The 22,222-nt window shown below is 44.5% G+C and overlaps 1 protein-coding gene across 1 annotated transcript; it reads left to right on the forward strand.

Moving 5' to 3' along the window:
- The first annotated feature begins 430 nt into the window (after positions 1–430).
- Positions 431–21,577, forward strand: LOC126996745 (cyclin-C-like). Its single transcript, XM_050857577.1, has 6 exons — positions 431–495; positions 8,853–8,959; positions 11,764–11,970; positions 17,855–17,978; positions 18,415–18,542; positions 19,800–21,577. Exons 1-6 carry the CDS (start codon positions 464–466, stop codon positions 20,006–20,008), a joined length of 807 nt encoding a protein of 268 aa, XP_050713534.1. The 5' UTR covers positions 431–463; the 3' UTR covers positions 20,009–21,577.
- Positions 21,578–22,222: the final 645 nt, after the last annotated feature.

Raw genomic sequence — 22,222 nt, forward strand, 5'->3', positions numbered from 1 at the left:
GGCTAATAATTTTAAGACCACAATATCCATTAATTAAAGTAAACTGAACTAATAAAGCGTAAAAATGAGTTTAGAGTTAGTAGGATAGTGCAGGGAGCGGCCTCTGAATAATAGATGGCGGACTGTCATTACTCCAGGCAAGACTAATAATTTCCAGACCACAATATGCGTAAATTAAACTGAAATGAACTAGTTGAGCGTCTAAATAATATGGCAGGGCGACAGAGAGATAAGGGAGAGTGAGCAGGGCGCGCCTTCTAAATAATAGAAGGCAGACTGTCATTACTCTAGACAAGACTAATAATTTGGAGACCACACTATGCATAAATTAACTGAAATGAACTAGTGAAGCGTCTAAATAAGATGGCAGAGAGAGAGAGAGAGAGAGAGAGAGAGAGAAGAGAAGAGTGTGCAGGGCGCGGCGGCCTCGGAGAGTAAGCGCCGTCAACATCGCGACCCAGCCATGGCGGGGAATTTCTGGCAGAGCGCCCATTAGTAAGTGTTTTGAGGGGCTATTAAGCACGCGCCTGGCTGCCTTGTGCTGTCACTATGTGTAGTGTGTGTCTGTGTACGCGGCGGCCATGTGTGCAGTGTTCATGTGTAGGTTTAGGGTTTAATAGTGGTGTGTTTGTGTCCGCGGCTCGGCTGAAGGGTCAATGTGACGGGGGTGAACACTGATGCCACGCGCGGTGCTCGGAAATAAAGTATCAGGAAAAAAGTAACTACTCATTTTATTCAGGAAAAAAAGTAACAGTGGTCGTTCTTGAAGATAAATAGACAATTAATGTACACGAATTAAAGGCTGCCGAACTGAAGACAGTGGCTCTGGTACAGAAGGAAGTATATTTTTTCTTGGAAAAGTTAAAAACATTAAAACATTAAAATATTAAAAAACATTAAAACTTAAAAAATATTAAAACATTATAAAACATTAAAAAGTTAAAAACATTAATAATACTAAAACATTAAAAAGTAAGGTAAAACTAGGGAACAACTACTTCTCCCCCTCCACCACCCCAACCCCCCCTACCCCCAAAGACAAGCCTGGGGAACTGTGGGGAACTGGGGTTTGGGGGGGAAGCCAAAATCACTGAAAAATGGGCTTCCAAAATTTCCCTAGAAAAATCCCTAAATGAAGGAAAATTCCCTAGTCTCAAAAGTAAGGAAAATCCTAACTTTATAACCTAACAGCCCCCCTCACCCCCTGCTAACCAGAGGGGGCTGTGCCCCCCTCTGGACCCCCTCACATGTATGATGCGCTGGAAAATCGTGTATTTTTTTTTTTGGTGGGTAGCATATTTAAACTAATCCAACCGAACTTTACGACTTGCTAACGGGGGGGCTTCGCCCCCCTCAACCCCCCCTCCTAACCAAGGGGGGCTGGACCCCCCCATGTAGGGAATTTTCCTTAATTTAGTGATTAATCTGGGGAAATTTTAGAAGCCCATTTTTCAGTCATTTGGGCTACCCCCCCCCCCAAACCCCGGTTCCCCACAGTTCCCCAGGCTTGTCTTGGGGGGTAGGGGGGCTGGAGTGGTGGAGGGGGAGGCGGACTTCTTAGAAAGTATTTTGTTTTTGACTTGTGACAGCTGTCATCCAGAACTGACGCTCCTGCTGTTAACTGACCCGGGAGTGACCTACCGACTGCTACGTATGACCCTGGCCTCCATTTTATTCAAACTCCACTATAAGTATTGCGCGTTGAACAATATCCGTTTGTTTTCTGACACGTGCTTGTCACAGCTTCATGTGACCGCGAATCACAAAGCGCACGTGACACGTCCGTGTCACTGTTGGACCCGGTATTGGGACAGTAATCGGTCCTTTTGTCAACCTACATGCATACCAATAGAGGTTAAATACTCAGTTAACACTTACCGAGAGGTGAAGTAGACTGATATTTTGAGGGAGTGAGAGTGTTGGGCCTTCCATCCATTATGGCGGCTTGAAAACAACTGACTTAACCCCTTCCCCAACAATTTTTTTGTTAAAAACGTTTCTTTTTCAGATTATTTTTTTTATTTTGGTTCTATATAGTATTTTTGATGCTGGTTATGAAAACAGTTTGTAATTATTTTTTCTTCCCATTTTTGTGGTTAACTTTTTATTTTGAGAATACCTTTGTCGGCAAAAACGAGTCAACTCGTCTTCCTATAAACCATATTTTTTTACCATATTTTCTTAATTTTTCTCAAAATTTTATTACCAAATGTAAAGAGAAATGAAAACCTATTTTATTTTTTATTTTTATTACAATTGTTACCAAATATCTAGCAGTAATTATAATATGCATAATAAATGAAATTCCTTTTTCCGGCATTTTATTATGAACAAAATCAATTGAAAACTGTAAGTTGTTAGCAAAAAAATAAAACAAATGAATTTTATTTCCACATATAAAAGAATAGTATTTCCTCAGAAAGTTTCTAGATGAAATTATTTAGAATGGTACTTTTCAAAGCATGGCACAACACACAGAGCTACTTGGCAAACTTTACACATGTAGCGTGACTCTTTCCTGACTTGTTTCCCTCTATGGTCACGCTTCAGACTGCATACAACACATTTTCTTGTTGGATTTTTCTTTTTTTCTGTTGGTGGAACTTCCATTGGAAAATGTCCTCCTGGCGTATGTCATAAACTTCCAGGTGATGTCGAGGGTCTACCTGGTGATCTTCTTGGTGGTAAAGCAGGTCCATACTTGCCAAATATGTATCGTATAATTTCCAAACGAAACTTCAGGTGTGTTAGGCTTTTTTTTCCTGACTGAGTGAATGCTTCTTGATGCAGGATGAAAGCATTCCATACTCCAATATCCATCAAATGGAAGAAAACTGTCTTGTAATATTTCTTACCCCGTTTCCTTGGAATGGGATAATCTACCAGTTGCTGGTCCACCTTGTCAACTCCTCCCATTGTATGATTGTATTCACATACAACTTTGGGTTTCTTCACAGGCCCTTGTCTTGTCTCAATGTCATGCATGGCTGGGTTGTGAATGGTTGATAGCATTGCAACATCCTTTTTGTCTTTCCAACGAAGAGTCATTACCTTGCCTCTCTGAAATGCTGCAACTTCTCCTTTCTTCAGTTTTTTTTCTTTTCTTTCAGTTCTTCTGGCACTTCTTTCGATTCATACGTAGAGTTCCATAAGTATCAGTCTGGTTCATAACTAGAGCATCAGCTAATTGTGGACTAGTGTAATAGTTATCCACAGTAACACAATAACCTTTCCCAAATAAGGGCTTCATCAAAGATAAAACAACACGCGAACTCACAGGATATGCATCATACTCTGGATCAAACTGTGTTCCTTTGCCAACATAAATGGTCATGTTGTACACATATCCAGTCTTTGACTCACACAACATGAAATATTTCACTCCAAACCTCCTCCTTTTCAGTGGAATGTACTGTACCCATCCTAACCTTCCTTTGAACAACATAAGGCTCTCATCTATACATACATCTTGCCTAGGGGTGTAACACTTCCCAAAGTTCTCACACAATGTCATGAATACATCATAAATCTTATACAATTTTGGGTTGGGGTGAGTTTGTGCATCATGAGTTTCATTATCTACAAAATGAAGATATTGCTTTATCTTACTGTACTGTTTCATAGTCATTAGCTGCCGAAAAATTGGTCTTTCAAGCAGTTCATCATGTGACCAGTTCATTTCTTCTTCTGGCATTTTCACAATACCCCCAAGCATTTTCATGGCAAAAAATACAAAAAGTTCAGCCTCTGTTACAGGGCGCCACAAAGAATCATCTTGCCCAGTTTGTTCAGCAAAACGATTAGTCTCTACCAGTACAGAGTCAATAATCCTTTTATCAATAAAAAGACTGAAGAATTCAAATGGACTCAGTTCTGCTGGGTTTTCATCAATCTTTATTCCAGGATTTCCTGTGAAAGGAAAACGTGGTGGTGGTGCATTCATACGCTCCTCTGACAACTCGAGGCTTCTCCAAGCTCTCCCCTCACCCCCCTCCTCCTCCTCACTTGTCGAGAAATAGTCATTGTCTGATGAACTGGCAGAGTTATCAGAAGTATTCAAGCTTCTGAGGGAAGGTTCATATTCACTATCTTCCGTTGAACTAGACATTTGGGGTGTAACACTTGAAAATGCTACAAAAAAATGAATGCAAATGTGGATGCAAACAACACCCATCCGTTGTCGGAGCAAGTCTAGTAACAATGTCCTTGAAATCCCACAGCTCTACCCTATCGCCTCTGCCAGGCGTACGATTTGACGAGAATACTCGTTTCACACGTAGAATGGCTTACAAAGGCTTAAAATCGACGAGTATATACGTATGTAGCTGGTTTTTGAAGGTAAAGTTTTAGACGAGTATACTCGTCAACGACTGAAAAAAGACCATTTTGTGGAAACGTGTATACACGTTTCTGCCGGGGAAGGGGTTAATAACAACAGTAACACTAATAACAAGCCTGCGTCCCCTTAATAACAACAGTAACACTAATAACAAGCCTGCGTCCCCTTAATAACAACAGTAACACTAATAACAAGCCTGCGTCCCCTTAATAACAAAACAGTAACAGTAATGACAACACCAATAACGACCTCTCATCTAACCTTAACAACAATAATTACAACCTTTTGAAAAGCGAGGAAATCATAAGAGGAAAAACTTAAAGAAAATCATACATGAAGAGGAAGAATCAAAGAAGGAAAGGAAAATAAATAGATGCATGAATGAGGCAGTAAAGAGAAACAGACGAATGAGAGCAAAACAAAGGTGTATATTACCCTAAAACAACACACGCCAGCATCCAGTCCTCACCTTAACCTTGACCGTGCCGAGGAAAGCCGAGAGATCCAAGGACAGACTTTTTTTCCTTGCATTCTTAACCTTGAGTGTGCTGAGGAAAGCCAAGAGATCCAAGGACAGACTTTTTTTCCTCGCCTTAACCTTGACCGTGCCGAGGAAAGCCGAGAGATCCAAGGACAGACTTTTTTTCCTTGCATTCTTAACCTTGAGTGTGCCGAGGAAAGCCAAGAGATCCAAGGACAGACTTTTTTTCCTCACCTTAACCTTGACCGTGCCGAGGAAAGCCAAGAGATCCAAGGACAGACTTTTTTTCCTCACCTTAACCTTGACCGTGCCGAGGAAAGCCGGGAGATCCAAGGACAGACTTTTTTTCCTCACCTTAACCTTGAGTGTGCTGAGGAAAGCCAAGAGATCCAAGGACAGACTTTTTTTCCTCACCTTAACCTTGACCGTGCCGAGGAAAGCCGGGAGATCCAAGGACAGACTTTTTTTCCTCACCTTAACCTTGACCGTGCCGAGGAAAGCCAAGAGATCCAAGGACAGACTTTTTTTCCTCACCTTAACCTTGACCGTGCCGAGGAAAGCCAAGAGATCCAAGGACAGACTTTTTTTCCTCACCTTAACCTTGACCGTGCCGAGGAAAGCCGGGAGATCCAAGGACAGACTTTTTTTCCTTGCCTTAACCTTGACCGTGCCGAGGAAAGCCAAGAGATCCAAGGACAGACTTTTTTTCCTTGCCTTCTTAACCTTGAGTGTGCTGAGGAAAGCCAAGAGATCCAAGGACAGACTTTTTTTCCTCGCCTTAACCTTGACCGTGCCGAGGAAAGCCGAGAGATCCAAGGACAGACTTTTTTTCCTCACCTTAACCTTGAGTGTGCTGAGGAAAGCCGAGAGATCCAAGGACAGACTTTTTTTCCTCACCTTAACCTTGAGTGTGCCGAGGAAAGCCAAGAGATCCAAGGACAGACTTTTTTTCCTCACCTTAACCTTGAGTGTGCCGAGGAAAGCCAAGAGATCCAAGGACAGACTTTTTTTCCTTACCTTAACCTTGAGTGTGCCGAGGAAAGCCAAGAGATCCAAGGACAGACTTTTTTTCCTTACCTTAACCTTGAGTGTGCCGAGGAAAGCCAGGAGATCCAAGGACAGACTTTTTTTCCTTACCTTAACCTTGAGTGTGCCGAGGAAAGCCAAGAGATCCAAGGACAGACTTTTTTTCCTTACCTTAACCTTGAGTGTGCCGAGGAAAGCCGAGAGATCCAAGGACAGACTTTTTTTCCTTGCCTTAACCTTGAGTGTGCTGAGGAAAGCCAAGAGATCCAAGGACAGACTTTTTTTCCTCACCTTAACCTTGAGTGTGCCGAGGAAAGCTGAGAGATCCAAGGACAGACTTTTTTTCCTTGCCTTAACCTTGAGTGTGCTGAGGAAAGCCGAGAGATCCAAGGACAGACTTTTTTTCCTCGCCTTAACCTTGAGTGTGCTGAGGAAAGCCGAGAGATCCAAGGACAGACTTTTTTTCCTTGCCTTAACCTTGAGTGTGCTGAGGAAAGCCGAGAGATCCAAGGACAGACTTTTTTTCCTTGCCTTAACCTTGAGTGTGCTGAGGAAAGCCAAGAGATCCAAGGACAGACTTTTTTTCCTTGCCTTCTTAACCTTGAGTGTGCCGAGGAAAGCCGAGAGATCCAAGGACAGACTTTTTTTCCTCGCCTTAACCTTGAGTGTGCCGAGGAAAGCCGAGAGATCCAAGGACAGACTTTTTTTCCTCACCTTAACCTTGAGTGTGCCGAGGAAAGCCAGGAGATCCAAGGACAGACTTTTTTTCCTCACCTTAACCTTGACCGTGCCGAGGAAAGCCGGGAGATCCAAGGACAGACTTTTTTTCCTCACCTTAACCTTGAGTGTGCCGAGGAAAGCCAGGAGATCCAAGGACAGACTTTTTTTCCTCACCTTAACCTTGAGTGTGCCGAGGAAAGCCAGGAGATCCAAGGACAGACTTTTTTTCCTTGCCTTCTTAACCTTGAGTGTGCCGAGGAAAGCCAAGAGATCCAAGGACAGACTTTTTTTCCTTGCCTTAACCTTGAGTGTGCCGAGGAAAGCCAGGAGATCCAAGGACAGACTTTTTTTCCTTGCCTTAACCTTGAGTGTGCCGAGGAAAACCAAGAGATCCAAGGACAGACTTTTTTTCCTTGCATTCTTAACCTTGAGTGTGCCGAGGAAAGCCGGGAGATCCAAGGACAGACTTTTTTTCCTTACATTCTTAACCTTGAGTGTGCCGAGGAAAGCCGGGAGATCCAAGGACAGACTTTTTTTCCTTGCCTTAACCTTGAGTGTGCCGAGGAAAGCCGAGAGATCCAAGGACAGACTTTTTTTCCTTGCCTTAACCTTGAGTGTGCCGAGGAAAGCCAAGAGATCCAAGGACAGACTTTTTTTCCTCACCTTAACATTGAGTGTGCCGAGGAAAGCCAAGAGATCCAAGGACAGACTTTTTTTCCTTACCTTCTTAACCTTGACCGTGCCGAGGAAAGCCAAGAGATCCAAGGACAGACTTTTTTTCCTTGCCTTAACATTGAGTGTGCCGAGGAAAGCCAAGAGATCCAAGGACAGACTTTTTTTCCTCACCTTAACCTTGAGTGTGCCGAGGAAAGCCAGGAGATCCAAGGACAGACTTTTTTTCCTCACCTTAACCTTGAGTGTGCCGAGGAAAACCAAGAGATCCAAGGACAGACTTTTTTTCCTCACCTTAACCTTGAGTGTGCCGAGGAAAGCCAAGAGATCCAAGGACAGACTTTTTTTCCTTACATTCTTAACCTTGAGTGTGCTGAGGAAAGCCGAGAGATCCAAGGACAGACTTTTTTTCCTTACATTCTTAACCTTGAGTGTGCCGAGGAAAGCCAAGAGATCCAAGGACAGACTTTTTTTCCTTACATTCTTAACCTTGAGTGTGCTGAGGAAAGCCAAGAGATCCAAGGACAGACTTTTTTTCCTCACCTTAACCTTGAGTGTGCCGAGGAAAGCCAGGAAATCCAAGGACAGACTTTTTTTCCTTACCTTCTTAACCTTGAGTGTGCTGAGGAAAGCCAAGAGATCCAAGGACAGACTTTTTTTTCCTTATCTTCTTAACCTTGACCGTGCCGAGGGAAGCCAGGAAATCCGAGGAAAGACTTTTATTTATTTATTTATTCTATTTTTTTTACAACAGATGGCTCAAGGGCAACAAAAAGAGTGCAGAAAAAAAAGCCCGCTGCTCACCACTCCGAGGACAGACTATTTATTTTTATATTTTTTTTATTATAACAAAGGAAACGGCTCAAGGGCAACAGAAAGAGTGCAGAAAAAAAAAAAGCCCGCTACCCTCCGCTCCCTGCTTGGACGAGATAAATCACTTTCCTCTTGATAACGATAGTACCAACCCTTCGTCTCCCTCCCTTCCCCTTTGTGCTCTTTCTTCATGATAAGGATAAACTAACCCTTCGTCTCCCTCCCTTCCCCTTTGTGCTCTTTCTTCATGATAAGGATAAACTAACCCTTCGTCTCCCTCCCTTCCCCTTTGTGCTCTTTCTTCATGATAAGGATAAACTAACCCTTCGTCTCCCTCCCTTCCCCTTTGTGCTCTTTCTTCATGATAAGGATAAACTAACCCTTCGTCTCCCTCCCTCCCCTTTGTGCTCTTTCTTCATGATAAGGATAAACTAACCCTTTGTCTCCCTCCCTTCCCTTTGTGCTCTTTTCTTCATGATAAGGATAAACTAACCCTTCGTCTCCCTCCCTCCCCCTTTGTGCTCTTTATTCATTATAAGGATAACCAACCCTTCGCTCTCCCTCCCTTCCCTTTGTGCTCTTTCTTCATGATAAGGATAAACTAACCCTTCGTCTCCCTCCTTCCCCTTTGTGCTCTTTCTTCATGATAAGGATAAACTAACCCTTCGTCTCCCTCCCTCCCCTTTGCTCTTTCTTTCTTCATGATAAGGATAAACTAACCCTTCGTCTCCCTCCCTCCCCTTTGTGCTCTTTCTTCATGATAAGGATAAACTAACCCTTTGTCTCCCTCCCTCCCTCCAGCCAGCAATGGATCCTGGACGGCCAAGACTTGATCCAGGAGCGCCGCCCGGACCTGGAGGTGCTGTCCGAGGAGGAGTACCAGAAAATCATGATATTCTTCACTAATTGTAAGGCTCTTCTTCTTTGTTCCTCCTCCTCTTCCTCCTCCTCCTCTTCTATTTTTCCTCTCATAAGATGTCTGTAAATGATGATCTTCACTAATTGTAGGTCTGTTCTTCTTTGTTCTTCCTCCTCCTCCTCCTTCTCTTCCTCCTCCTCCTTCTCTTCCTCCTCCTCCTTCTCCTCCTCCTCTTCCTCCTCCTCTTCTATTTTTCCTCATAAGATGTCTGTAAATAATGATCTTCACTAATTGTAGGTCTGTTCTTCTTTGTTCTTCTCCTCCTCCTCCTTCTCTTCCTCCTCCTCCTTCTCCTCCTCCTCTTCCTCCTCCTCTTCTATTTTTCCTCTCATAAGATGTCTGTAAATAATGATCTTCACTAATTGTAGGTCTGTTCTATCTGTTCTTGTTCCTTCCTCTCCTCCTCCTCCTCCTCCTCCTCCTCCTCCTCCTCTACTTCCCTGTTATTATTATTATTATGTTTTTTCTTCTCTTCCTCCTCCTCCTCCTCCTCCTTCTCTTCCTCCTCCTCCTCTTCCTCCTCATCCTCCTCCTCCTCCTCCTCCTCTTCGTCCTCCTCCTCTACTTCCCTGTTATTATTATTATGTTTTTCTTCTCTTCCTCCTCCTCCTCCTCCTTCTCATCCTCCTCCTCCTACTCCTCCTCCTCCTCCTCTTCCTCCTCCTCCTCCTCCTTCTCTTCCTCCTCCTCCTCCTCCTCCTCCTACTTTACTTCCCTGTTATTATTATTATTTCTTCTCTTCCTCGTCCTCCTCCTCCTCGTCCTCCTCCTCCTCCTCCTCCTCCTCCTCCTCCTCCTCCTTCTCCTCCTCCTCCTCCTCTTCCTCCTCCTCCTCCTCCTTCTCTTCCTCCTCCTCCTCCTCCTCCTCCTCCTTCCCTTAATCATCCTCCTCCTCCTCCTCCTCCTGTTATTATTATTATTATGTGTTTTCTTCTCTTCCTCCTTCTCCTCTTCCTCCTCCTCCTCCTCCTCCTTCTCTTCCTCCTCCTCCTCCTCCTCCTCTACTTCCCTGTTATTATTATTATTATGTGTTTTCTTCTCTTCCTCCTTCTCCTCTTCCTCCTCCTCCTCCTCCTCCTTCTCTTCCTCCTCCTCTTCCTCCTCCTCCTCCTCCTCCTTCTCCTCCTCCTCCTCCTCCTCCTCCTATCCTCTTTTTCCTCTCATAAGGTGTCTGCCCAGCATATGTTCCACCCCTTTGTCTTTCCCTTCCGTGATAGACAAGTCATGAAATTCTCGGGCGTAGAAATTGTGTTGAAATCGCATGAAAAATAAAAGTTGATGGAGGGTTTGATACGAGAAGCTAACAAGTTGATGCCATTCTCTCTCCTCCATTACTCATAAACAACCTTATTTCCTACCCTTCATCCTCCCCTCACTCATTAAAAACTTGTGTTCTATTCTTATATGTATTGTAATGTATCCTAATCTTCCTGTATTGTAAGTTCTAACCAATCTTTCCATCATTTCCTACCCTTCCTAATGTGTTCTAATCTTGCATGTATTGTAATGTATCCTAATCTTCCTGTATTGTAAGTTCTAACCAATCTTTTCCATCATTTCCTACCCTTCCTAATGTAATCTAATCTTGTACGCATTCTAATCTTCCTGTATTGTAAGTTCTAACCAATCTTTTCCATCATTTCCTACCCTTCCTAATGTAATCTAATCTTGTACGCATTCTAATCTTCCTGTATTGTAAGTTCGAACCAATCTTTCCCATCATTTCCTACCCTTCCTAATGTAATCTAATCTTGTACGCATTCTAATCTTCCTGTATTGTAAGTTCGAACCAATCTTTCCCATCATTTCCTACCCTTCCTAATGTAATCTAATCTTGTACGCATTCTAATCTTCCTGTATCGTAAGTTCTAATCGATCTTTTTCCGTCAGACCTCAACAAGCTCATATTCTTCCCTTTCCCCTTTCTAATGTAATCTAATCTTGTATGTATTCCAATCTTCTTGTATCGTAAGTTCTAATCAATCTTTTTCCGTCAGCCCTCAACAAGGTTATTCTGCCCTTCCTCCTCTTCCACCCCCCAGTCATCCAGCAACTTGGCGTGACCCTAAACCTCCCCAGCAGGTCATAAATAAGCTTATATTTTAACCTTCCTCTTCCCTTCAGTCATAAAAAAGCTTGAATTCTAACCTTCATTTATCCGTCAGTTCAAAACAAGCTTATTCCGCCCAGTCATCCAGCAACTTGGTGTGACCCTAAAGCTCCCCAGCAGGTCATAAACAAGCTTATATTTTAACCTTCCTCTTCCCTTGTCATAAAAAAGCTTGAATTCTACCCTTCATTTATCCGTCAGTTCAAAACAAGCTTATTCCGCCCAGTCATCCAGCAACTTGGCGTGACCCTAAAGCTCCCCAGCAGGTCATAAATAAGCTTATATTTTAACCCTTCTCTTCCCTTGTCATAAAAAAGCTTGACTTCTAACCTTCATTTTTGCGTCAGTTCAAAACAAGCTTATTCCGCCCAGTCATCCAGCAGCTCGGCATGACCCTAAAGCTCCCCAGCAGGTCATAAATAAGCTTATATTTTAACCTTCCTCTTCCCTTCAGTCATAAAAAAGCTTGAATTCTAACCTTCATTTATCCGTCAGTTCAAAACAAGCTTATTCCGCCCAGTCATCCAGCAACTTGGTGTGACCCTAAAGCTCCTCTGCAGGTCATAAATAAGCTTATATTTTAACCTTCCTCTTCCCTTCAGTCATATAAAAGCTTGAATTCTAACCTTCATTTTTCCGTCAGTTCAAAACAAGCTTATTCCGCCCCTTCTCCTCTCCCACAGTCATCCAGCAGCTCGGCGAGACCCTAAAGCTCCGCCAGCAGGTCATCGCCACGGCCACCACCTTTCTCAAGCGCTTCTACGCCCGCAACTCCCTCCGCTGCATCGACCCGCTCCTTCTCGCCCCAACCAGCGTGTTCCTCTCGTCTAAAGTGGAGGAATTTGGTGTCATCTCAAACAGCAGACTCATATCAACGTGTCAGACTGTGGGTGAGTGACATGACCCTGACACTTCTTCTCCTTCTTCTTCTTCTTCTTCTTCTTCCTCTTCTTCTTCATCTTGAAATTCATACGTCATCTCAAAAAGCAGACTCATATCAACGTGTCAGACTGTGGGCGAGTGGCAGGACTGTGACACTTCTCCTTCTTCTTCTTCTTCTTCTTTTTCCTCTTCTTCTTCATCTTGTTATACGTCATCTCAAACAGCAGACTTATATCAGCATGTCAGACTGTGGGTGAGTGGCGGGACCCTGACACTTCTTCCTCTTCTTCTTCTTCTTCTTCTTCTTCTTCTTCCTCTTATTATTGTTGTTATTATACCTCATCTCAAACAGCAGACTTACAGTACCCTCCAGAGTTTCGCGGTTGTTTTGTTCCTCAGGTTCAGCACTAAACTTGCGGATCACAAAACTCTGCGTCTTGAAAACACTGAAAAAGGGCTGACTTGTTCTGTTGTTATCTCAAAATACGCACTGTGTAAAAAGGAAGAAGAGAAAACGGGTCGTTTTGAAGCCGCAGCTGAAGGCGGCTGGCTGCCTTACGATTGGTTGACAGTTCTTAACCCCTTCAACACAAGGACGCGCATACTGCGTCCTTGTGTGCCCCGTACAATATCTGAGGACGCGCATACTGTGTCCTGGCTCGCTTTGGCCAATATACAAGTTATTTTATCTATATTTATGCTTACATCTCAAAATTATCATTTAATTTATGCTTCTTTATGTGCACCATATAATTCTGCATGTTTTCATATATAATACATGATGATTATGCTGAGTTTATGGCTGAAAACTTGTTATATTCAATAGCGACATTTGAAATTTGGCGTGCGCAGCGATCCCGGATACGGTGCGGGGCGCTGTTTTGGCCCGGCTGTAGTGAGTTTCTTTATGTGCACCATTTAATTCTTCACGTTTTCATATATAATATGTGATGATTACGTTGAGTTTATGGCTGAAAACTTGTTATATTCAATAGCGACATTTGAAATTTGGCGCGCGCGGCGATCCCGGATACAGCGCGGGGTGCTGTTTTGGCCTGGCTGTAGTGAAGTGTTTAAAACACACTTGTGATTGGACGAGTCCAATAATGTCATCGATGGAGCTCATCCAATCAGCAGCCTCTAACTATGATGAAACGAAAGCTTTGTGAATCTGAAGTTAACGTTGATAGTTAACCCCTTCACTATGGCCGGGCCAAAACAGCGCCCCATGCTGTATCCAGGATTGCCACGCGCGCCAAATTTCAAATGTCGCCATTGAATATAACTAGTTTTGAGCCATAAACTCAACATAATCATCATGTCCTATATGTGAAAACATGCAGAATTAAATGGTGCACATAAAGAAACATAAATTAATTGATAATTTTGAGATGTAAGCATAAACGTAGAGATAAAATAACTCTTATATTGGCTAAAGCGCGGCAGGACGCAGTATGCGCGTCCCCGGATATGGTACGGGGCACACAAGGACGCAGTATACGCATCCCTGTGTTGAAAGGGTTAAATCATTAGTTTGTAGCCTTTACCGCAGGCCACTAGCGTGCACCTCTGTGAATCTCACCCCAACACGTGTGGGTTCAGCAGGGATCTGCCCTTAGCCCGCTCCTGCTTGTAACAGTAATGGAGGAGGCAACAAAGGAAGCAAGAGGAGAGGCACCATGGAAGCTGCTGTATGCAGATGACTTGGTAGTAAATGCAGACATAACAGAAGTGAAAGAAAAGTTTAATAAATGGAAGGAAGGAATGGAGGAGAGAGGTTGGAAAATTAATATGGAAAAAACAAACTACAGTACCCTCCTGAGTTTTGCGCTCGCTTCGTTCTGAAGGCAAAGCGCTGAACTCGAGGATCACGAAACTCACGGTATTGAAAACACTGAAAAAGTGCTAGCTGTTCCGTCCTGTGGATTTTTTTTTTGTTTTTGTTTTTTTTTTTTTACATGTGGGCCATGGCGCCGGTAGACTATACATCTGGGCCTGGTGGTCGGCCCCGAGCCTGTCATGGCCCAGGCAACTGCTCATTGTGGGGCTATTATAACTGGCTCATGCTGCCCCCCGAAGCTCACTTTTTTTCCTCCTTTACTCCCTTGTTATCTCAAAATACGTACCTTGGAAAAAGGAAGAAAACAGGAAGAGAGAACGGGTCGTTTTAAAGCCACAGAGGAAGCCTTACGATTGGCTGAGATGACGTCATCATCGGCGTTCACCCGGTCAGCGGCCTCGCTGCCTTGGGGCAGTGTCACACTGGCCGTTTTCTTCTAACCGTTGTGGCTACTGGCAACTCCCGTGTACCCATGTGGGAGTGAGTTTTCGGTTGTCCGTAACCTGCTGGTGTCACACTGGGCCATTTTCTTCCCGCCGCGTTGGCGCCAGCTTGGGCAGCTGGCAAATCCAACTTTTCCGGATGTGTGTCACACACGGCCAAGGTCGGTTGTCCGTCTCCACATCCACAACGTAAACAAAGCACTTGCCCTGTATCAACATGGCGTCGTCTGCTAAAGTAAGGGCTGTCGCGGCTTGTGCTGCCATTACCCAAGTCATGGACTTGTTGCTGCAGTTAAATGACAGGAAGAAACACTTGTGGGTGTGGTGTGTCTGTGGTTCTGCCGTGCCAATTCTCATTGTCGCAGCCAACCCACCCATCTAGACTCCGACCACATAAACACGTGGATCAAGTAACAACAAAGACACACACACACGCACACACCAGACTCATCATGAACCATGGCAGATGTTTCTCACAAACAAAAATGGCTTCACCATTCCCTAGAGTGTGTTAGAACTTACTTGGTGAGTGGTTCATACAAACCAAACACACCCAATGGCAAGAAGCGAGCAGTGTTAAAGAGGACTGCTCTCTTCTTGCCAGGAGCCAGGAGGTTTGGTTCATGTGAGACACTCACCAAATACATTCTAACACACTCAAGAAATGGTGAAGTCGTTTCTGTTTGTCAGAAACATCTGCAATGGTTCCTAATGAGTCTGGTGTGTGCGTGTGTGTGTGTGTGTGTGTGTGTTGTTATTCGATCCATGTGTATGGATGGGTTGGCCGCGCACGCGCAATGGTGACAATGAGAACTGGCACGGAGGACCCACAGACACGCCACACCCACAACTGTTTCTTCCTGCCATTTAACTGCAGCAACAAGTCCATGACTTGGGTAATGGCAGCACAAGCTGTGACAGCCCTTACTTTAGCAGACGACGCCATGTTGATACAGGGCAAGTGCTTTGTTTTTCGATAGGATGGATCGAGGACGGACCGACCTTGGCCGTGTGTGATGCACACCAGGAAAAGTTGGAGATGCCAGCTGCCCAAGCTGGCGCCAACGCGGCGGGAAGAAAAAAGCCCAGTGTGACACCAGCTTACGGATAACTGTGAACTCGCTCCTGGCGTGCAGGCGTTGCCCCAACGGTTGGACGAAAACGGCCATTGTGACACCACCTTAAGGCAGTGAAGCCGCTGATAGGGTGAGCGTCGGTGATGACGTCATCGGACTCCCAGCGAATCACAAGCGTGTTTTCAGAACTGTCACCCAATCGTAAGGCAGCCGCCTTCAACTGCTGCTTCAAAACGACCTGTTTTCTCATCCCGTTTACCCCCCCCCCCCCCCCCTCTCTCTCTCTCTCTCTCTCTCTCTCTCTCTCTCTCTCTCTCTTTTGCCATTGCCACAATGTTTGGAGGAAAACGTTTAGTGTGACACTACCTTTAAAGGTAGCGTGCGTGACGCCGATGGTAAGTAGACGTGACCCGTACGTGTCAAAGCAGCGCGAAACTCAGGGTGATAATGCGGGAAACTCAGGATGGTAAGAATTTAGGACTAACCGCGAAACTTGGATAGTGCTAAACTCGAGAGGGTACTGTATATGGTGACTGGAAAAGAAGCAAGAGAAAAGATTAAATCAGGAAAATATCCATGTGGATGCTGTGGGAAGGGAGTAGGTGTAAATTCAGTCTTGTGCACATGTATGTTGCAGGCAGTGATGCCACCTTAGATGCTCAGGCCTCAGACATGTAAGAGGAGTGCAGAATTTTACATGCCCAGCTTGTGTAAGGAGACAGCAAGGACAAGAAACTGAGAGGGATGAACAAGAGGTGAATGGAGGAAAGCTGGATGAGGTAGAACATTTCTGTTATTTGGGAGATGTTCTGGACTGTGAGGCGGGAGTGGAGAGGACAGTGAGAGCGAGAGTGGCGGCAGCGTGGTTAAAGTGGAGGGAGGTGGCTAGTCTGCTCGTGAATCATAGCATCCCTCTAAAGAGCATAGCGGGGGGGTGCCAAGCATGTATTAGATCAGTGATGTTGTATGGAGCAGAAACATGGACTCTAACTAGAAAATTGATGGAGGTATTGAGAGCAAGTGATCGCAGAATGTTGAGGAATTTGGCGGGGATCAGGTGGCAAGACAGTGTTCAGTGCAGATGTAGCTGACAGATGTGGAGTAGAGGACCTGGAAACAGTGCTCAGAAGGGAAAGACTCCGATGGTTTGGACATGAAAAGAGAGCAGGGGAGGATACAGTGCTGAGAGTTTTGGAGAGATTGGAGATAGAAGGAAGGAAACAGTGCTTAGAAGGGGAAGACTCCGATGGTTTGGACATGAAAAGAGAGCAGGGAAGGTTACAGTGCTGGGAGTTGTGGAGAGATTGGAGGTAGAAGGAAGGAGACAGTGCTTAGAAGGGGAAGACTCCGATGGTTTGGACATGAAAAGAGAGCAGGGAAGGTTACAGTGCTGGGAGTTGTGGAGAGATTGGAGGTAGAAGGAAGGAGACAGTGCTTAGAAGGGGAAGACTCCGATGGTTTGGACATGAAAAGAGAGCAGGGAAGGTTACAGTGCTGGGAGTTGTGGAGAGATTGGAGGTAGAAGGAAGGAGACAGTACTCAGAAAGGGAAAGACTCTGATGGTTTGGACATGAAAAGAGAGCAGGGGAGGACACAGTGCTGGGAGTTTTGGAGAGATTGGAGGTAGAAGGAAGGAGACAGTGCTCAGAAAGGGAAAGACTGCGATGGTTTGGACATGCAAAGAGAGCAGGGGAGGACACAGTGCTGGGAGTTTTGGAGAGATTGGAGATAGAAGGAAGGAGACCAGTTGGTAAACCTAAGAAAATGTGGAGAAGGTGTACACAGGAAGGCTTGGCATTGATGGTATTGGATGAGCATTGGGCAGAAGACAGAGTAGAGTGGAGGAGAGCCACAAAGCGTCCAACGGCTGGCTCAGGAAAAGTGAAAACGGACGGTAAACAAAATGATGATGATGATATATGATCCTAATACAAATTCTCTCGTAAATAATCCTAACACAAATTGTCTCATAAATAATCCTAATCCTATATAATCCTGATACAAATTCTCCTATATAATTCTAATACAAATTCCCTCCTAAATAATCCTAATACAGAACCTCTCCTTATACAAATTCCCTCCCAAATAATCCTAATACAGAACCTCTCCTTATACAAATTCCCCCCCAAATAATCCTAATACAGAACCTCTCCTTATACAAATTCCCCCCCAAATAATCCTAATACAGAACCTCTCCTTATACAAATTCCCCCCCAAATAATCCTAATACAGAACCTCTCCTTATACAAATTCCCCCCCAAATAATCCTAATACAGAACCTCTCCTTATACAAATTCCCTCCCAAATAATCCCAATACAGAACCTCTCCTTATACAAATTCCCTCCCAAATAATCCTAATACAGAACCTCTCCTTATACAAATTCCCTCCCAAATAATCCTAATACAGAATCTCTCCTTATATGAATTCTCTCCTAACTAATCCTAATACAGAATCTCTCCCTATACAAATTCCTTCCTCAATGATCCTAACCCTAAATAATCCTAACACAAGTTCTCTCGGTTCCGTTGCAGTGAAGAACAAGTTTTCATACGCCTACAGCTCCGAGTTCCCTTACCGCACCAACCACATCCTGGAGTGTGAGTTCTACCTCCTGGAGAGCATGGACTGCTGCCTCATTGTCTACCAGCCCTACCGGTGAGGCGGGGAGAGAGAGAGAGACTGAATAGAGAGAGAGAGAATAGAGAAAGACAAAAGAGAGAGAGTAGAGACAGACAGAATAGAGAAAGACAATAGAGAGACAGAATAGAGAGCATAGAGAAAGACAGAATAGAGAGAGGACAGAATGGAGAGACAGTAGAGAGAGAGAGAGAGATGAAGATTAGAGAGAGAGTAGAGAGAAACAGACACAATAGAGAGAGAGAGAGAGAGAAAAAAACACCCAGACAGAATAGAGAGAGAACAGAGGCTTTTGAGACTTATTTATAACCTAACATGTTCTAACACTCTGACTCTGACTCTGCTGAGATGTTTAATAATCTTCTGCCTTATAATAACCTTCTATCTTTAATAATCTACTGTCTTTAATAATCTTCTGTGCTTAATAGTCTTCTGTGTCTCTCCCCGTGTGCAGGCCGCTGGTTCAATACATGCAGGACCTGGGTGGGGAGGGTGAGGTCCTACAGCTGGCCTGGCGCATAGTGAATGACTCCCTCAGGACTGACGTGTGCCTGCTCTTCCCTCCCTACGAGATAGCCCTGGGTGAGTGTGTGGGTGTGTGGGTGGGTGTGTGTGTGGGTGTGTGAAAGAGAGAGAGAGAGAATTGTATGTGTGTGTGTGTGTGTGTGTGTGTGTGTGAGAGAGAGAGAGAGAGAGAATTGTATGTGTATGTATGTGTGTATGTGTGTGTGTGTGTGTGTGTGAGAGAGAGAGAGAGAGAGAGAGAGAGGGATACCTAGAAATATAAGTGAATTGCTTTGAATCTTATAAAAAATCTCTTGATAGGTTACCAAGTGCTAATTTTATCTTTCTTTTTCTTTTCTTTCTTTTTTTCTTTGTGCTTGATCTGCTTCTTCTCCTCCTGAAATGTGCATATTCTCTCTCTCTCTCTCTCTCTCTCTCTCTCTCTCTCTCTCTCTCTCTCTCTCTCTCTCTCTCTCTCTCTCTCTCTCTCTCTCTCTCTCTCTCTGTCTCTCTCTCTCTCTCTCTCTCTCTCTCTCTCTCTCTCTCTCTCTCTCTCTCTCTCTCTCTCTCTCTCTCTCTTCAATTCCCATTCTTCCATTTCCTCTGTAATCAATGTCTATCTTCAATATTCCATCCTCTGTACATTTGTCTGTTCTCTCTGTCTCTGTCTGTTCAATTTTCCATCTTCTGTACATTTCTCTCTGTCTCTGTCTGTTCAAATTTTCATTCTTCTGTCTTCTAAAATTCTCATCCTTTTAATTTTTACTGTCCATTCACTTATCCTTGCATCCCTTCCTCCTTCCCTCCCTTCTCTCCCTTTCTCCCTCCTTTTCTTCACCCTCCCTTCCCTCCTTCCTTCCCTTCCCTTCCCTTCCCTTCCCTTCCCTTCCTTTCCCTCCCTTCCCTTCCCTTCCCTTCCTTTTCTTTCCCTTCCCTTCCTTCCTTTCCCTCCCTTCCTTCCCTTCCCTTCCCTTCCTTTCCCTTCCTTCCCTCCTTCCTTCCTCTCTCCCTCCCTTCCCTCCCTTCCCTCCTTCCTTCTCTCCTTTCCCTGCCGCCTTGGTCTCTCCCTTTCCTCCCTCCTTCCTTTCTTCCACTCACCTCACTCTCCCTTCCCTCCTTCTTCCCTCCCTCCTACCTCTCCCTCCATTCATGCCTCCCTTTCTTCCACAATGCCTCACTCTCCACCTTCTTTCCTCCCTTTCCTCCACCCTTTCTCTCCCTCCTTTTTCATCTTTGCATCCCATTCTGCATTCCTCCCTTCCCTTCCCTCCTTTCCTCCCTTCATGCCTCCGTTCTACCTCTCCCTCTCCCGTCCACCCTTCCACCCTGCCCCAGCCTGCATCCACATGGCCTGCGTGGTCCACCAGAAGGATTGCAAGCAGTGGTTCGCGGAGCTCAACACGGATCTGGACCGCATCATGGAGATCACGCGCTACATCCTCAACCTGTACGACCTCTGGAAGTCCTACGATGAGCGCGCGGAGGTCCAAGCGCTGCTGCAGAAGATGCCCAAGCCTAACACACAGCCGGGGGGGCCGCGGTGATCGGAGCCCAGCCTCTACCGCGGGTGTGACGGGGCGGTTGTCGGGGAGCTGCCGGGGCCAATGTGCGGTTCCCAGCCTCCCCCGCCCCACCAGCAGTGTTACTCTGTTGCTGCTGCCGCCGCCGCCGCCGCCGCCGCTGCTGTGATGTCTGAGCAGGATGGGAACTAAGGGGGGGGACGGCCGAGGGTAATGTGTGGAGAAACGACTTTTTTACTTGTTTCGATTTTTTTTGTGTGTGTGGGGGGGGGGGGGGTGTATATATTTATTTTTTCAATATTTTTATTTTTTATTTTTTATTTTTTCGATATTTTTTTTTTCCGATATCGTTAAGTGAATAGCGTGAAGATTCCAGGCACATAATGCAAAGGATAAATTCTGTGTGTGTTCTCATGTAAGGCAGTAGGCTAACACACACACACACACACACAAACACACACACGGCCCGGTAGCTCAGTGGATAGAACATCTGCCTCACAACCAGAAGGACCGGGGTTCAATTCCCCGGCCGGGTGAAGATAAGTTGGGTTTATCTTCTTTCACGTGTAGCCCCTGTTCACCCAGCAGTGAGCAGGTACGCGACGTCAGGCAAGGAGTTGTGACCTCGTTGTCGCGGTGTGTTGTGTGTGAGTGGTCTCAGTCCTGCCCAAAGATCGGTACTACAAGCTCTGTGCTCTTCTGTAGGGGAACGGCTGGCTGTCTCGAGAGTGACCCGCAGCAGACCAAGAGGTGAATTACACACACACACACACACACACACACACACACACACACACACACACACATACATACATACATACATACATACATACTACTCAAATGAAATACTGTGGCCCATTGCATGTGTGTGTGTGTGTGTGTGTGTGTGTGTGTGTTTAGGGTGATGAAGTTTGTAACTGATTCATAACTCACATTTTTTAAACTCTAGACATTACGACCGACCATTCATGTAAGGTGTGCGTGTGTGTGTGTGTGTGTGTGTGTGTGTGTGTGTGTGTGTGTGTGACTGAGTCTGTAGCACATTTTTTAAACTATACGTAACGACAGATCATTCTCGTAAGGAAGGACGCAAGGCAGAACATTTTTAACCTCGTGACGGACATCTGTACTCGACGTTTTAAGCCAAGTAATAATCAGTATAATAATAATAGTAACTTCATTTCACTGTATATATAAAAAAGAAAACAAAAGAAAAGAAATTAAAGTGTTAGAGAGACTCAATAACTGCCCAAGAATGTCATTACGGCAAAACCTGAACTGGCGATTATGAGGCAGTTTTAACCTTCATTGTACAGTGACTTAATTTTGCTGTATATATGTAACAGGTTTCATTCTAACAGATGGTTTTGTAGCTGTACTTTATAAGCGTCCAGTTCCGTATTTTTTAGATAAATCTGAATGTTATGTATGATTTGTAAATGTCGTCCTTTTCCAAACTTTTTGTGAAGAGAAAAGTTGAATTTTTTAAAGTACTTTTGAAATATTTTTTTGAAAACATTCAAAAAATATATCAAATTAAAATAAAGTATTTTTGCTTTGACCAAAACCTGGAAAAAGAGTTGACAAACATGACAGTTTTTTAATTTTCAAAATCCCCCAATCAGTAAGTGTTCTGAGCATTTTTATACTTCAAAAATATCATTTTCCGGGAGTCTCGGTTTAAAGAAATACAACACTTTGTCATAACTTGGGAAGTGTATGTCCTGCATGCATCAAACGTTGGTCACTTCTGTTATGCCTATAGGCCATGTTGTAACAATAAAATGGTTACCTTAGCTTAATATTAAAGGAATTTGTAAACACATTTGTTATAGGCCTTTGCCGGTAGCAACTACCTCACCACTGGGGGTCCTCGGCACATAAGTTTCGGCAGGTGGAGGTGTTTAATATGCTCCTCACCGTGGAGAATGGAGATTTCCTTAATATTCTCCGCATCTGTACGCTGCGTCTGCAACCGTCCGACGTCGTTTTGGTTTTGCCGGAGCCGCAGCTTTCTCCGCTTCATATTTTGAATCTCTTGGTGTTTCTTCTGTATTTCTAATAGGTTTCTAAAACCGAGTACTTTATTGAGGTCATCTTGCACATAACCAAAATTGTGAGTTGGACAGTACAAGCACAGGAGTTCTGAACACTCCTCAGTCCCAAAAATTTTACCTTATGTTGGTGACTCCAGATCTTTGAGTGGAGCACCTCATTAGGATTTTAGGTGTTGCCCAT

The sequence above is a fragment of the Eriocheir sinensis genome, chromosome 11 (assembly GCF_024679095.1).
Source record: "Eriocheir sinensis breed Jianghai 21 chromosome 11, ASM2467909v1, whole genome shotgun sequence".
Classification (NCBI taxonomy): domain Eukaryota; kingdom Metazoa; phylum Arthropoda; class Malacostraca; order Decapoda; family Varunidae; genus Eriocheir; species Eriocheir sinensis.

Bases quoted from the DNA above. Each gene is read 5' to 3' on its own strand.
- LOC126996745 (XM_050857577.1), top strand. From the start codon at position 464: ATGGCGGGGAATTTCTGGCAGAGCGCCCATTA. The intron at 11,971-17,854 runs GTGAGTGACATG...GTTCCGTTGCAG, and splicing joins ATCAACGTGTCAGACTGTGG to TGAAGAACAAGTTTTCATAC. The intron at 18,543-19,799 runs GTGAGTGTGTGG...ACCCTGCCCCAG, and splicing joins TCCCTACGAGATAGCCCTGG to CCTGCATCCACATGGCCTGC.